Source organism: Setaria italica, chromosome VII, assembly GCF_000263155.2.
Source record: "Setaria italica strain Yugu1 chromosome VII, Setaria_italica_v2.0, whole genome shotgun sequence".
NCBI classification, from domain to species: Eukaryota; Viridiplantae; Streptophyta; class Magnoliopsida; order Poales; family Poaceae; genus Setaria; species Setaria italica.
This window is the reverse complement of record NC_028456.1, coordinates 20235511-20247602: the sequence shown is the minus strand read 5'-3', so window position 1 is coordinate 20247602 and position 12092 is coordinate 20235511. Positions and strand designations below refer to the sequence as shown.

General features: G+C 48.2%; 2 protein-coding genes across 2 annotated transcripts; one reads left to right on the top strand and one right to left on the bottom strand.

Annotated features, from left to right (window-relative positions):
- The first annotated feature begins 404 nt into the window (after nucleotides 1–404).
- LOC101758855 (thioredoxin M3, chloroplastic) lies at nucleotides 405–2285 on the top strand. Its single transcript, XM_004975574.3, has 2 exons — nucleotides 405–707; nucleotides 1643–2285. Exons 1-2 carry the CDS (start codon nucleotides 461–463, stop codon nucleotides 1963–1965), a joined length of 570 nt encoding a protein of 189 aa, XP_004975631.1. The 5' UTR covers nucleotides 405–460; the 3' UTR covers nucleotides 1966–2285.
- A 3044-nt stretch (nucleotides 2286–5329) lies between these two features.
- LOC101758442 (subtilisin-like protease SBT1.5) lies at nucleotides 5330–8085 on the bottom strand. The gene has a single exon (XM_004975573.4). The coding sequence runs from the start codon at nucleotides 7855–7857 to the stop codon at nucleotides 5536–5538; it is 2322 nt and encodes a 773-aa protein (XP_004975630.1). The 5' UTR covers nucleotides 7858–8085; the 3' UTR covers nucleotides 5330–5535.
- Between the last annotated feature and the right edge of the window lie 4007 nt (nucleotides 8086–12092).

The window sequence follows — 12092 nt, the reverse complement described above, 5'->3', positions numbered from 1 at the left end:
AGTGGTACGAGGAGTCCAACGCTCCAGCAATTAATCCAGCCGTCGATCCAGCGCATGCGCAGCCCCTTGCGCCTAGTATCCGTGGACAAATAGAAAAAGTAGTTGCGCCTAGTATCTGTGAACGGAGGGAGTAATTCCTATGCTTTATATATTGCAATCCAAACGTTATATTTACTGAAATTTAGAGTTTGTACACTTAAGCGAGAATATCTCATAAATTTAGAGACTATTACCGAAATTTATTTTTACGTCAAATTTATTTTGTTTTAGCGAGACGCGAGAGAAATCGCAAGGCTAAGGGTCTAACGCCCAACGCTCGGCAGTCGGGCGCCCGCACGTTTTCGCCGTGGGGTCAACCGTCGCTGTCTTGAGGCAGGATCGGCCGTGTGCGGCTGTCTCGTGAATTTTCTACCAACCGCATTTCTCCGCCACGACTCGACCTCGACTCACGAAGTCACGCATGGCCGCCGCCGCCGCTTCCTGCCCCGCGCCGCCGCGCCAGCTCTGCTCCGCCGTGGCGTTACCGGCCCTCTCCCCCTCCGCGTCCCGCCACTGGAGGCTGGTCGGCTCCGGCTCCTCCTCCGCCCGGCGGTGGCCGTGCCGCCGCTGGGCGCATCGGCCGGAGTCCGCCGCGTCCCGGATCCGGCGCCCACCGCCGTCGCGGCGCGCGGCGGCAGTGAGGGTGATCTGCGCCTACCCCCCCGGCGGTAAGGGCCTAGTTGATTTTGATTGAATCCCCGTGACGTTGAGGCGTGAAAGCTTTGTTTCCCATGCTCTCTTACTGCTCGCTAACTGCTATTCGGATGGAATGTGCCAAAGTGCCAATAGCCTGCTTCGAGTTTGTATTGTAGTTGCCACTTGGCATTGCTTTGTAGCTTACTTGCTTATGGCGGACTTGTGCTCCAATGGTACGGCCTAAATGCTGTGGTGTAACGCAGCCTGTTGGAAGCTAGAATGTAACCCATGGGAATGGAATGAGACAGGGGCAGAAGAATTAGGCTGGTGCAGTTGATCCTTTGAGTTGAAGCTGTGATTATCTGAACCTGGTGGAAAGTTGAGCCTTGATACATGCTGAAATTAGCTATGGTAATCAATTCTGGAAATAAAATTGGACTTGGCTGGAACTGTTTTGAAATAGTCCAATATCTGTTCCTGTTCCCGTGCAATGAAAATTTCACGAGTAAATGGTTATTTTTATCTACGTGCGAGTTAGTTCTACACACGATGGTGAATACAACTCAAAACCCAAAGTGTTTTACCATAAAGATAGAGTAGCTATCATGCGTCTGTGCTTATTATATTATCTGACTGCCCTGCAGATTTTTGAGCTACATCCTCATATTTCTGGTGTCTGCTCCTGTTCCTACACTTTGTATGATTGAGTAGATCTCGTGCATTGTTTTATTCGTCTCCTTTGTGTGATAGGTAACCCAACAAGTTAGGTCATCTTTGTGATTCAGCTAACTAAAGACTCTCAGATGTCCTATACAAGTCTTTACCTTTTCAAGTTTCCTATCTCTGTCACATGAGCAGAGCAACTTCTTTATGTTTGACATAAATGTATTTTCAAAATTTTCTCCATGAAGCTTGTCTAGAAATATTTGGAAACTGTCTAATGGCAATATTCTGTCTGTTTCTACAGCTGAAAGAATCACCGCATGCTCTTGGAATGAATATGTGATCTGCAGTGATGTACCAGTGCTTATTGAGTTTTGGGCCTCCTGGTGTGGACCTTGCAGAATGGTCACACGAACTGTCGATGAGATAGCACAAGAATATGATGGGAGAATAAAATGCTATAGGCTCGACGCTGATGATTACCCGCAGATTGCTACTGCTTACAATATCGACAGGATTCCAACTGTTTTACTCTTCAAGGATGGAGAGAAAATACATAGTATTACAGGGACACTGCCAAAGGCTGTTTATGTGAAAGCCATTGAGAAATCTATTTCAGAACAATGATATATTTGATTAATATTCTTTGGTCCAGATTTATGAATCTGCATACTTTGTTTGGCTACTAGATAGTGCAGAGAGAACTTAAGGTAAAGTTGGAGTTTACAACATGAGTATCTTACCTAGAAGTATGAGACTCTGGGTGGTCCTTTTGCTATGCAATAGCAAGTGTAAATATAGATGTATTTCGAAAGGAAGAGTGCTAATTTTTTGTATTTCAAAGGATGTAATGTGTTACAGGGCAGCATATTTGAGGCCCTCAGCACCTTGTTAAATGAAGTAACATCTAGATATTTCTTAATTTTCTTGTGGTGTCTATCATCTAATTTTATCTGTTTCATCCTTCATGCTTTCAGTTGATAGTACAAATCCTGCAGGTGCTTAGTTTTCACAATCCTTATTCACACAAAACTTAACACCTCTTATCACACCTATATACACTACATCAGCTAATCAGTTGATTTTCTTCTCAAAAGGTGCCAGCACAACAGCACCATGTGACTGTGAGTACTAGTGTTGCTACTTATTTACACCAACAACAAGCTAATTTTCTCAGCTATCTCTTCAAGGTATGTTCCACCAACACGTTTTAGCCACCATCTTCATTTATTCTGTTCGATGTTGGATGCGTATATAATCAGCTGGCTGAATCGTGGTTCTTGTTGGACAGGTTTTTTTGTTCCCTTCTAGGTTGTCACATCTATATATGGATAGACCATATATATTATGGAAGAATAACAGTATTATGGAAATGAACTTACCTGTAGCAAGAACATAACTTGAATCCTGAGAGAATTTATGCTGTTCGAAACATATATATCTTCTACTTGTGCTAAGGTCATATATGATAACTTTTTTTTTGAGAATATATGATACATACATTATTGCTAATCCCCTTGCCATGGTCCCCTTTTTTTTTCTTTTTGAACCCAGCCAGCAGGAGATCTGCCTATTGTATTACTTAAGGCCCAGATGGGCAAAGCTTCCTCTTTTCTTTTTGAAGATAGCCGGCCGGAGATCTGCCTATTGTATTACTTAAAGACCCAGACGTGCAAAGCTAATTTTTCTCATTACCTCTGTATTTCTGAACACTGTTTCCTTAACCCGGTAGCCCCAGTTAGGATGCCCATGTGAATATTTTAATTGGATGTAGATTACATTATTTTTCCTAATATCCCATTGAGTATTGCAGAATTGTTTGATCTTATAAAGAATGATATAATGTACATCAAGATTGGGCACCGGCAGAGCTGGTGTGGGGTATCTTTGTTATTACTGCCCCAGGAAAGATTTATGGAGGCACAAAACAGAAGAACTCTAGTCAAGAAGCACGGATCAGGTGCATAATTTATATTTTTATAAAGTTTAAATTGAAGGGTTAACATGACACGGCTATGACCTAAACACTGCAGAATTGTGCCTACTCTACTTAGTGGATTTATTGACCAAATTATGCTATTATCATTACTTTGACCAAGTATGATGTTGTCATGGCAGACTGGATGGTTACTGCCCCGTCCTTCATGCATGCCATGCAGCAAAGCAGGTTTGTAATGATTATGTGGCGATGATAGAACGGGTATGTACTGGATGATCAGCTTGGTGTCATTGATCTCCATGCATTCTTGTTCAGCATTCAATTCTCTCAGCAGAAACCCATCTCATAGTGTTTGTTTCAACCCCAATTCAACATGATGAAATGAATATGGAACTTGGTGCTCTTGTTGCAGGCTTGCAGCTATGTAATTCTTGGTGTCTCCATCATTTAAGAGCCTGATATACAACCTTAACATGAGGAAATCACTTGGTTCCTCGAGTACTTTCGAACCATCTGCCACGATGACTAGTTGACCACTTCATGGTTGCTACTGGAATTTATCTGCTTCTGTCATGCCATCATCAGAAAATTATTGGACGACTTATCTGCAATTGACATGAGATTAATTTTGGTGATAGATGTCAATTGGAACACCATTTGGTCTGGGACATCTATGATGGTGTACCCTTGGGAGCCACACCAGCTGACACAGTTCACCTTCACCATGGGTAGGACATCCTGTGGTATCAGACTGTCGGAGACCGGAGACCCTGATAAACATTCGATACTAAAGTGGATGGTACCAGGCATTACCTGATCCATTGCAGTAACCATGAAAGTAATTTTGCGACTGCTGATGAAAAAGGATATGCTGAGACTATAGTTAGTGCAAGAACATTTTATGATATGGCTAACGGCGAATCCAATAACAGTTGAAACAGCCCACCGTAATGGCAGGATCAGTTGAAACCATGAAATGTGTGATTGATGACCGTCGTAGTACCTGGGTGCATTGTCATTGTCATCATCAGATGTACTGGAACTGGTGTTTAAGTCTCTTTAGAAAACTTCATTATCCTTTGGGTACTTGTGAGGCATTACCTCCTGGTATCATCTCAGACTTGTACTGGCCCCTCTGCCTTGCCAGTACAAGAGATGCACCTGTGCTACAAGGCACTGGAGCTCCAAAGCCACACAGCTAGCAGTCAGGCCACTCAGATAACTCATCTAGCTTGATCGGCTTTAGTTTTCGCATACATCTCCTCCCATGTTAACATGGTCAACAACAGCATGGAGAGTACCTAACTGTGGGTGGCAAATGACTTTGATGTGATATGGATAATCATTTGCAGGTCTTGTTCTGCTGACAGTGACCTTAAGCCTAAGGTAGAAGTTTAGGATGATTAGGATTTTGGACTAGTTGTAGGAATGGTGTCTGAGTACTGCAGACCTGCAGTGATCTGGTATCAGCAAGATGGCCATGGGTTTTCAAGATTTTTATGCTGCGCAGCAAGTTTTCTGTGGAGCCAAGGACACTATATTTTTGGATGCTTTGGAGATTGAATTCCTCTGTGTTTAATAGTATCCAATTGGATTATTGTTGATAGTGTTACTAGTATCCCCATTTTACAGATCCAATTGGCTGTGGAGATACTGGGGTTTGCTTGTTGATCAATTTTTGTGAACTATCTTCTCGCAACAATGCTACGTTTGGAGCTTGGAAGTTGTCTTTGCTTTATCTTGTATATGATCTATCAATGCCCGTAGGTACAAATCGTAGGAGTGAAGGTGGAGATGTACCTGGATCCAACTCATTGTATGAAACTTATTAACATGGACCATCGTGTCTTTAGTATATCTTTTGCAATTTATCTGTAGTAAATTGATGTTCGTTCTGTTCTTGATGATGGTGAACAGAGCACCCATCTGATTCTGAGTTTGGCAAAGATGTGGTGCAAGTGCCTTTCAGTTCCAACCATTTTGCATTTGTGTGCTGCTTTTGGAGCAATACAGGATATGGTTGCAGTTCATTTGCAGCAGAGTCTGATATACTGAAGAAAAAAACAATCGAGAAATCTATAATTTGATCATCAGATATAAATTATAAATACACTTGTCAACTGTAGTAATTTAGTATCTGGTGAGGCTTTCCCCCCTTTCTTCAGACTATATTTCTTACTGTGCCTGATCAGGATTAATTACAAATATAGTATGTTTTCTACGGCCATAATTTTATTTTTGCTCCTGTTATGTCTTCCTCACTGGGCAAATGCTGAGACTATAGGGCTCCTGACAACATGCTTGCCTCCAACTTCATTCCAGCTCAAGAACCCGTAGTTCCCAATGTAGTTGTACTCATCTGAGCTCCTTTTCACCTGGCTGACCTGCACCGTGACCGTGAACGTCTGCTTGCTGCCTTTGCCACCGAAGGACAGCGCCGTCGGCGACACCGTCACCTTCATCCCCGCCGGCGCAGTCATCGACACGCTGTACTTCGCCGGTGATGCCGCGACGTTGGTCAGCACCCTCTTGAACGTCCGGGTGGCCGAGTTGGTCCTGTTGAGGATCACCATGAAGGACGGGTAGTTGAGGTCGAGGCTTGCTCCGGCGCAGCTGGGGTTTCGCCGGCCGGTGATCGTCGATATCTGACGGCTGCTGTAGCGAAGGCCGCACAGGAAGCTGACGTAGTCGTCGGCCGCCGCGTCGTACACGAGCCCCGGGTCCATGGCATCGTTGGGGCTGACGTGGCCGCCGCCGAAGTCCAGCGGCGTCCCCGGCGACCCGCTCGGCATGCTGACGATGACGTTGCCGGCGTTGTCCTTCACGTAGGCCGTAGTCATCATCGCCGACCGGATCGCCGCCGGGCTCCAGTCGGGGTGCGCCGCCCGCAGAAGAGCGGCCACGCCGGCGACGTGCGGCGACGACATTGACGTGCCGGAGACGAGCGCGTACTTGGTGAAGACCTTCTCCATGATCTCCTTGTTGGGCACCCAGGCCGCGAGGATGTCCACCCCGGGCCCGACCACGTCGGGCTTCAGGATCGTCGGGCTGATCTGGCCCGGCCCGCGGGCCGAGAAGTAGGACACGGCCGGCGCCGGTTTGACGCCGAGCGCCGTGCCGCCGAACCGGAGACTCGCCGTGGGCGCCCGCGCCCCTCTGCGGCCCCCATACGCCGCCGTCATGTACTTGGCGATGGCGGCGCCGTCCGACGCGGTCACCAGCACCACCGGCATGGTGTACTCCGACGGCTGGAGGAACTCCTTCGTGTCGCCGGCGATGATGGCGCCGCGGGCGCCGTTGCTCTGGACCTCGTCCATCTGCTGCCCGATGCTCACGTCGCCGGCGGCGGTGCAGAGGACGTACTTGCCGCGCACGTCCTTACGGCTGAGGCTGGAGTACTCGCACCTCTGCTTGCTCCTGTTGCCGTGGCCGTAGTAGAGGTTCCCGCCGGCGATCGCCGGGCTGACCTGAGGGTACACCGACTTGCCATGGATGGTCGCGCCGCTGCCGAGCGTGACGGTGGCGGTGAAGTCCCGGTCGATGCTCGAGGCGCCGACGGTGGCGATCCACGGAGCGCCGTTCATGATGGTGTACCCGTCCGAGCCGTCGTTCCCGGCGGAGCACGCCACGAAGACGCCCTTCTGCATGGCGGCGAAGGCCCCGATGGCGATCACGTTGGTGTCGTAGGACGTCTCGGGAAAGCCCAGGGACAGCGACATGACGTCGACGCCGTCGGCGACGGCGCGGTCCATGGCGGCGAGCACGTCGGTGGACGCGGACTCCAGCGTGTCGGCCGAGAACACGGCCTTGTACATGGCGACCCTGGCCACTGGGGCGACGCCGGTGGCCGTGCCGTTGGCGTAGCCGAAGTAGCTGGCGCCCCCGACGGCGGCGCCGGCGGCCGTGGACGACGTGTGCGAGCCGTGGCCGTAGTAGTCCCGCGGCGAGTCGTAGTCGTCGGGCGAGATGCCGAGGCCGCTCTGCTTGAGGCCCTTGCTGAAGGACCGCGCGCCGATGAGCTTCCGGTTGCACGCGGAGGCGTTGAACTTCTGACCGGCCTCGCACGCGCCCTTCCACCTCGCCGGCACGGGCTTCTTGATGCCGGCGTCGCTGAAGCTCTCGCTCTCCGGCCAGACGCCCGTGTCCACGATCCCGATGATCACGTCGTCGCCGTACTTGGACGCCGGCCACAGGCCGGCGCCGGCGCTGAGGCCGAGGAACTCCGGCGTGCGCGTGGTGTGGAGGCGGCCGTACGTCTCCGGGAACGCCGCCACGTGGCCGTCGACCGCCTTGAGCGCCTCCAGCTGCGCCGTGGTGAGCGCGGCGCTGAACCCGTGCATGACGTGGGTGTAGGTGTACAGGTGCACCGGCGGCGGCGCGCTCTCCCCCGCCGCCGTCGTCGTCGCGGACGCCAGCGACGACAGCACGGAGAGGTACCACCCCTCGTGCTCCACAAACGGCGCCGGCATCTTCTCCACGTCCATCTGGACGATGTACGACCTCCGTTCGCCGCCGGCCACCGCCGCCGCTGCAAGCAGCAAGAGGCTGATCGCCCCGGACAGCACGGCCCGGAACATCATCGCGTCAGACGCCGCAGCGCAGACAGACTGCGAGCGAGTGGATGGATGAACTGAGCTGAGCTGAGCTGACTCACTTGAGCTCAGAACTGCCGCTTCTTATGCATGAGCGGCGGAGTGGCGAGAGCTGAGCTGAGTGAGAGTGAGTGAGTGGACGCCACGACTGGAGAGCACTCGCAGTCGTCGCGTCGTCGCCGGCGCAGTGGTGCCGCCCTACCAGATGCATTATATACATAATGGATTCCATGGCGGCTTGGCCTTGTATGGAACTAATCAACTGTCAAAGAAAAAGAACCCCAAGAAGAATCTTTGGAAGATCACCAAAGCAAGCTCGGCCTGTCTGTGATCGCCGATGACGGGGGTGGCCTGCATGTTCGTCGACGTTGCAATCATTGCATAGTGCCATTAGCTTGGCGCGAAAGCATGTATCATCGGGGCGTTCGGTGCGCGTCCATGTCACCAGCCTAAGGCTTGCTTTCCTCCCACGACAGCGGCTCTTGTTTCATTAGCACCCGGGCGCACGAGCTGATCTGATCTGATTACTGTCCTCTCTAATCCTCGCGCCTTTACAGAGCTAATTCCATGACACCTTGTTTACGCGTCAATCAGTTCGTTATGCAGTAGTGCAGTACTATCAGCGCCACTTGGCACTAGTGCTGTAGGGATTGCAAAAATTAAGGGGAAAAGGGGACCGTGATTTGGAGATGGATTTGTTATCTGTGAATGGATGTGCTGATACGGTCGCATGAAAATGGAGCTGATCGATGCAGGACAGCAGAGCATAGAAACAATGCAGGGTTGTGTTCGTGGGTGCTCCCTGCACTCATCAGACTTTCTAGCCGGCGGTCGTCGTCGTGTGTGCTGCCAGCTGCCTTCCCCATTCATGCGCTCCTTTACGGCCGGCGGCCTTCTACTTCGCCGCCGCCGCCTTCAGTGGCGGCGCGGAGCAATCCGGTTGACTGGATCACTGGAGGCCTGAGATTGGAGAGTGACTGAAACCGTTGAGGGTGGAGGAGTGCTTCACCACGGTTGCATCGTTCTTCATTCAATTCTGAATTTCGCGTAACGGGTTCTTATTCCCGGGGTCGCATTGTTCATTGAATTCTATTTTTAGCGTACCAGACTCTAATTTCTGACGGCGATGGTAATAGCATCGACTCCCTGTCAGTGACTCGGTCTGCAGGGCGGCGTTGAGAAAATCCTCAGGTTTTCAGCGAGAAGCTGTGGTGTGGCGTCGTCGATCTTGCTTGCTGCGAGATTCGGATCAATTAGTATTATATTTGCTGATGAAACTTTTGAGGAAGGACAAAATGTTCAGGTGGAACAGTGCGGCACAGTTGCATGCGCCTATCCAATTCTGAGTTTTTGGCGTAACGGATTCTAATTCCTGATGGCAATGCTAACTGAAAGTGATCTGAAACTCCTTGTCAGGCTGCAGTCCGGCATTGCTTCAAATCATCAGGTTTCCATCATGGAGAGAGCAAATGGACGTGGTGTGGCTTCGTCGAACTTGCTTGTGGCAGGCTCCAAACCAAGCATTATTCTATCTGAAACTCCGAGGCTTTGAGTACTCCGTTCCATACTTCCATAATACAGTTCAGTTGAGTACTCCATCTGAAAACCTCTGCCACCCCATCCCACTCCAAAAACTTTGCTTCTCGCAAACTCATTGCACACATGGCGTATAACACTCGTAATTTCAAACTCCACAAATTCAACTGGGCACAAGTACAAGGAAAAAAAGTAAGAGATTGGTACTGGACAGTATAATAGCAGTGGTTGCAGAGGGTAGCAAGGTGGCATTGTCCTAGCAAATGCCTTTTTGGACGGCGATTACTGATGATTGGTGTGATTATGAAGCGAGATGAGGCCGGCAGCATGATGCAAAGGTGACCGATGATGGTGGTGGTGCTTTGTTGAGGTCGATTACTCTTCAAGCGGTTGGTGCGGGAGGCGTGCGGCTTTTGCTTGTTGTGGAGACAAGAATGCCGAGGAGGAGAAAAAAAAAGGAGGGATGATAGGTTACTTTAATTTGTTAAGGACCTTATCTAAAGCTAAGCAAATATCTTATCAAACTATACGGTTGATGTGTATGTGCTCTAAACAAAGTTAATTTGATGTGTGGTCTAGAACAAAGTTTGATGTATAAGGTCTTGTTTGGCCGGGCACCGGAGCTCCTCCACTGGATATGAGAGGGAGAGAGAAGAGAGAAAAGAGGTTCCGTGCTACAGTAATGCTACAGTGAAATGCCAGGAGAAGCCAGAGCCCATGACGCTGCATCAAACTGGGCCTAATTGAGTCGCATTCCACTTTCAGGTTTGTCTGGACAAAGAAACCTTAAAATAAAAATATTAAAATATTTGAAAGAGAGACGAGAAAAAGGGAAGGATGTGATCGGCTCAGCCCAAGCTTGGTGTCTCTCGTTTGGGCTCATCTTAACTAACATAACGACCACCAAACTGTACTATCTCGATGTGATGAGAACTATAAAATGTGCAGCATACTCTTCTCATATTTGTTTAAGAGAGGAGGAAATTTTATTCTGTCTTCTGCATAATGCATGCACACAAACATTCATTATTATACTTTTAGCAAGTCATGTAAATAGACATACCAAACAACAGGATTTTTTTTCCTGAAAACAGCAGAAAAGGATCACTACGCACAAATTCTATTAGTATAAACAGGCATCCACGCTGTGGGAAGATTTTCATAACCATTGTATCTAAGGTAGAGGCAAAATAACGGTTTGGAAAGCACAAAGAATAAATTGGAAGAGGCGTTTAGAGTGCAGGAATCACTACACGTGAATCATATTAGTTATTAGCACACACGTAGTAAAGGATAGTACTACATACTCCCTCCGTTCCAAATTATAGATCGTTTTGGCTTTTCTAAATATAGTTTAGAAAAGCCAATATATTTAGAAAAGCCAAAACAACCTACATTTTGGAACGATGGAGTATTAATTAACTTGTTGCATGTGCAAATTAAAATGATTTTCATGAAGTATTTGGCCTCCTCTAACTCTCCATGGATCCATAACACAGGAATCATGTTAGGAAAGAAATAATAAAAGGATAATGGTACGCAGTAATAATAGATCAATTAAGTTAAGTTATACAAAATTAATGCGTGCAGAATTGGAAAAATATTTTTGTTGATTTGAGCCATCTATCTGTTGGAGGCCAGGCAGCTTCTGAATTAAACAACCTAAGAGTAACTGACAAGCTGCTGCTGCTTCTGATCTAAATTGCATCGGAACCTTATCGTGGATGCTTACAGAGCACTTGTGGTGTTACATTACATTGAAGGAACACTAGCATCCACCCCACATGACCACACCAAAAGCATGTTAGGCGTGAGGAAAATGCGTGAAGAGATAACAATATTTTACTTGGAATTTGGAAAGCTTGGATCTTCTTTTATCTCATATACTAATAATTCAAACAAGAAGAAACCATCGGTCAACATTCAGAACATTCAGATCAGATACGGTCATTCACGTATATATATAAAAAAAACTGCTGCTCGGCAGAGAGCGGCGCAGCTGCAGCGGCAGCAGCAGCAGACAGCGGGCAGCATCCACCGTCCGAACAGGCTGCCGCGGGTTTGCTCGCCGATCGGCTGCTGGCCCAAAACACCTACGAATATTGTTGTTTCCATCCAATTTAAGTGGTGTTTGGATAGGAGGTGCTAAACTTTAGCAGGTCACATCGGATGTTCGAATGTTAATTAAGAGGATTAAATATGAGCTAATTACAAAACTAATTGCACAGATGGACCATTTTCAGGAAGTGTCTGAAGACTTCTGAGGTAAAGATGCAAGAATTAAAGGAAAACTCTAGACCATTATATGTTCCGATGTTAAGTCGAGAGTATTGGCACAAAAACCATATTTACTTTGAAATCCTCATGAGAGGTTTTGGGAGAAAACCCTTCTGCTCCGAATGATCCGATGGTGCCATCGGAGGAACCATGAGGATGAATTTTGGATTGCCAGCTGAAGAACTTGGGCGTAGTGAGGCCAGATGTTCCTATGCATGCCAAAGCAAACCCTCATATCATCCACTGGGATACTTTAACTACCCTGTTGGAGCAACGACTCTATGATACTGAGGGGTATTTATACCCTCCTCCATTCGCCCATTTGATGTTGCTGGAGCGTGGACGAATAATATTGCAGATCAAGAACTCATCAAGAACACATCAAACTCACCAAAAATGCTTAAGTGATA